Source organism: Sinocyclocheilus anshuiensis, unplaced genomic scaffold (assembly GCF_001515605.1).
Source record: "Sinocyclocheilus anshuiensis isolate Anshui unplaced genomic scaffold, SAMN03320099.WGS_v1.1 scaffold1893, whole genome shotgun sequence".
Taxonomy (NCBI): domain Eukaryota; kingdom Metazoa; phylum Chordata; class Actinopteri; order Cypriniformes; family Cyprinidae; genus Sinocyclocheilus; species Sinocyclocheilus anshuiensis.
Genome location: NW_015539822.1, coordinates 413,238 through 416,359, shown reverse-complemented (window position 1 = coordinate 416,359; position 3,122 = coordinate 413,238). Strand labels below are relative to the sequence as shown.

At 34.7% G+C, this 3,122-nt stretch overlaps 1 protein-coding gene across 1 annotated transcript in view; it reads left to right on the top strand.

The window, feature by feature from the left end:
- The window catches only part of cep76 (centrosomal protein 76), an 11,812-nt gene extending 9,722 nt beyond the window's left edge, over window positions 1–2,090 (top strand). The window contains exons 11-12 of the mRNA XM_016480385.1: window positions 1,281–1,498; window positions 1,698–2,090. Of these exons, the coding sequence (XP_016335871.1) occupies window positions 1,281–1,498; window positions 1,698–1,836 (357 nt within the window). The 3' untranslated portion in view covers window positions 1,837–2,090. The remainder of the gene's footprint in view (window positions 1–1,280; window positions 1,499–1,697) is intronic.
- The last annotated feature ends 1,032 nt before the right edge of the window (window positions 2,091–3,122 follow it).

Below are 3,122 nucleotides of genomic sequence, written 5' to 3'. Positions count from 1 at the left end.
GTGTTGACTGCGCAGACTCATTGGCATGATTGAGAGCAAACGTGAGCGGTCACGGGCCTACGGCAGGGTGTGGCCAAGTAAAAAATAAAAAATCTCCAAAAAATCGCTAGTTTTATTTAAATATAGCTAAAATAGCTCCTTGTCGCAAAAAATAAAGAAAGTAGCTAAATTTGGCGACAAAATCCCCAAATTGGCAACACTGCCTCCAGCTAGTGACATCGGCTGACCCTAGTTACCTGTGGTTGGCCTGGCCGTGCGTCACTCAGAAAACAACAGGCCAATCAGAAGAGAGGCTCATGAATATGAATTAGACAGGCCTAAATCGACCTGTTCTCAGCAGAGCTCCTGAGAAAGGAGCTGTACAAATATATTGAAATGGTTTTTGGTACTTATACTGCAAATATATATTCTTAAGGACATCAAAACCTAAAATAAAACTCCAGAAAGGTGTACAATATGGAACCTTTAAGCTATTATTCAAAAGTATTATTATTACTATTTTTTAAAGAAGTCTTTTATGCACACCAAGGCTGCATTTATTTGATCAAAAATACAGTTAAAAACTACTATTGTGAAATAATATGATCTATTTAAATGTAATTTATTCCTGTGATGACAAAGCTGAAATTTTTAACAGCCATTACTCTAGTCTTCAGTGTCACATCCTTCAGAAATCATTCTAAAATGTTGATTTGATACTTGAGAAACATTTTTTTTATTATCAATGTTGAAAACGGTTGAAAGCAGTGCTGCTTAATATTTTTGTGAAAACCGTGATGCTTTTTTTTTTCAGAATCATTGATGAATAGAAAATTCAGCTTTTTTTTTCAATCAATTTTTTCAATCACTTTTGATCAATTTAATGCATCCTTGCAGAATTTGTTTTTTCCCCCCCAAATTTACTGACCCAAAGTTTTGAACATCAGCATAATTCAGTTAACAGCAAAACAGCAACCTAAATTCTTTTCTAGTAGTCTATTCCTCCTAGAAAAAAAGTAAGGTATTACTTTAGAAAACTTGGAATAGCATGGACTACTTATATTATGCTTTTTGTAGTTTTGAAACTTAAAATACCCAGTTCAATATTAGATATTTGGTATTATTTCAAAGAAAAAAGTGACTTAGGGTTTGAAGCAACATGAATGTTGGTCTAATTTTTTAACATGTTTACCACAGATATACGAAAATAAGACTATTTTCTTGACATTGAAAAAACAGCCAGAAAATAGTTGACTGATAAACTTGTACTTGGATACTTTTTAACATGCTTTTGTCTGTAGGATCTTGGTCTGGCAACGGTCTGGGATGATCACCTGTCATACCTGCTGTCGGCAGCGCTGTCGGCGTATGAACTAGAGCGCTGTATAGGTGTGTCGTGTGGAAACGAGGAGTTTCAGGATGCCGTGAGAAGAGCGGTACCTGACGGACACACTTTTAAAGGCTTTCCCATTCATTTCTTGCACCGTAATGCACGCAGGGCATTCGCTACCTGCCTCAGGTACCTGCAAACAAAAAACAGAGCTACCTATAATGCCTTTTTTATTGATATGTCACTTAAAACAGAAACCGTTTAAAGAAGTAGCAACAACAAAAAAATCGCAATTTTGTTCAGTGCTGTTAGTGGTCAAAAGTCACATTGCAGCTTTAAAAAAGACAAACCACTATCATCTAAACTTGTTTTCTTATGTATCACTCAGGTCACCGTTCTGTGAAGAGATTGTTTGCTGCCGAGGGGATCATGTGCGACTGGCGGTGAGGGTTCGTGTCTTTGCCTATCCAGAGTCGGCTTGTGCTGTATGGATCATGTTTGCTTGCAAGTACAGATCAGTGCTGTGACAGAAAGCAGTATGACCATTCACCTCAGGTTCATAGAATTCACAAATCTCCTTTACAGCTCCTTAAACTAATCTGCTGGGTCTGGAGTATTATTATGAGTTTTGCAACTACATGTATGCCATTTAAATCTATGCTGCTCATATATGTGCAGTACAATTACAATTGTTTTACATGTACTGTGTGTGTGTCAGTTGGAGGCTGTTAAATTGGTATTTATGGATATATTTTTCTAAATAAATCACTTTTACAATGCCTTTATTTGTCCTTGGCATGGTTTCCAATCTCTTGTGCCATTTAACTTACCAATTTGTCAGTTTCATTCATTCATTCAGGATTCTTTGGCTAGAAAGTTCAAAAGAATATAATTTATTTGAAACAAATCTTTTGTAACATCATAAATATCTTTACTGTCAAGTTTTTTTTTTATCAGTTTAATGTGTCCTTGTAATGAATGTATTAATTTTTCTTTATTTCTTTTCTTTTGATTTTTAAATCTTACTTACCCCAAACCTTTGAATGGTAGTGTATCATGCCTTTTACAAAAATATTAAGCAGCACATTTTTAATATTACATCAGAAGTTTGTTCAAAAATATTAGTTGAGCTTAAGCTTCTTAGCACTGGGTTTTATCAGCCGAAAATATGTATAAAACAAACCAAAGTATTTTCACCTTGTTCGTGACACACCAATGTACTGTATTTAAATGTTAACATGTATTTTATTAATTTTTTTATATATTTTTTTCCTAATGACAATTTTTATATATATATATATATATATATATAATGCTGGGTCAAAACAACCCAATAGCTGGGTTTTTCCCTTTTTAACCCAGCATTTTTTAGAGTGTAGTAAATGAAACTGTCAAGCTTTTTTACTGAATAAAAATACTAACAAGTGAACGCAACAAAAACCGGTATGTCTATGCAGTTTTTGGCCAGGAGATGGCAACATACTCTTACAAAAAAAAAATAAAAATTGCACAATTGTAGACTTGATCCTATAGGTAAGATGAGCCAATATATCCTGATCTGTCCTCATGCTACAGCACATTTATTGAAACCAAAGCAGAGATGAGCTTGCATTCTCTTTAAGATGACCTTTGTGATCGTGTTCCTTTTGTGGTATTAAGAGTCATTAGCAAATCTGGCCAAGTATTCAGAGAATCCGCACTAAACCACAAGAGCACATTATCAATTAATTAATTATCTCTCCAAGGTTGCATCATTGTCTCCTCCATAAGCTTCTAATTAACAGGTACTAGTTGCCATGGCTGCCACCCAGTT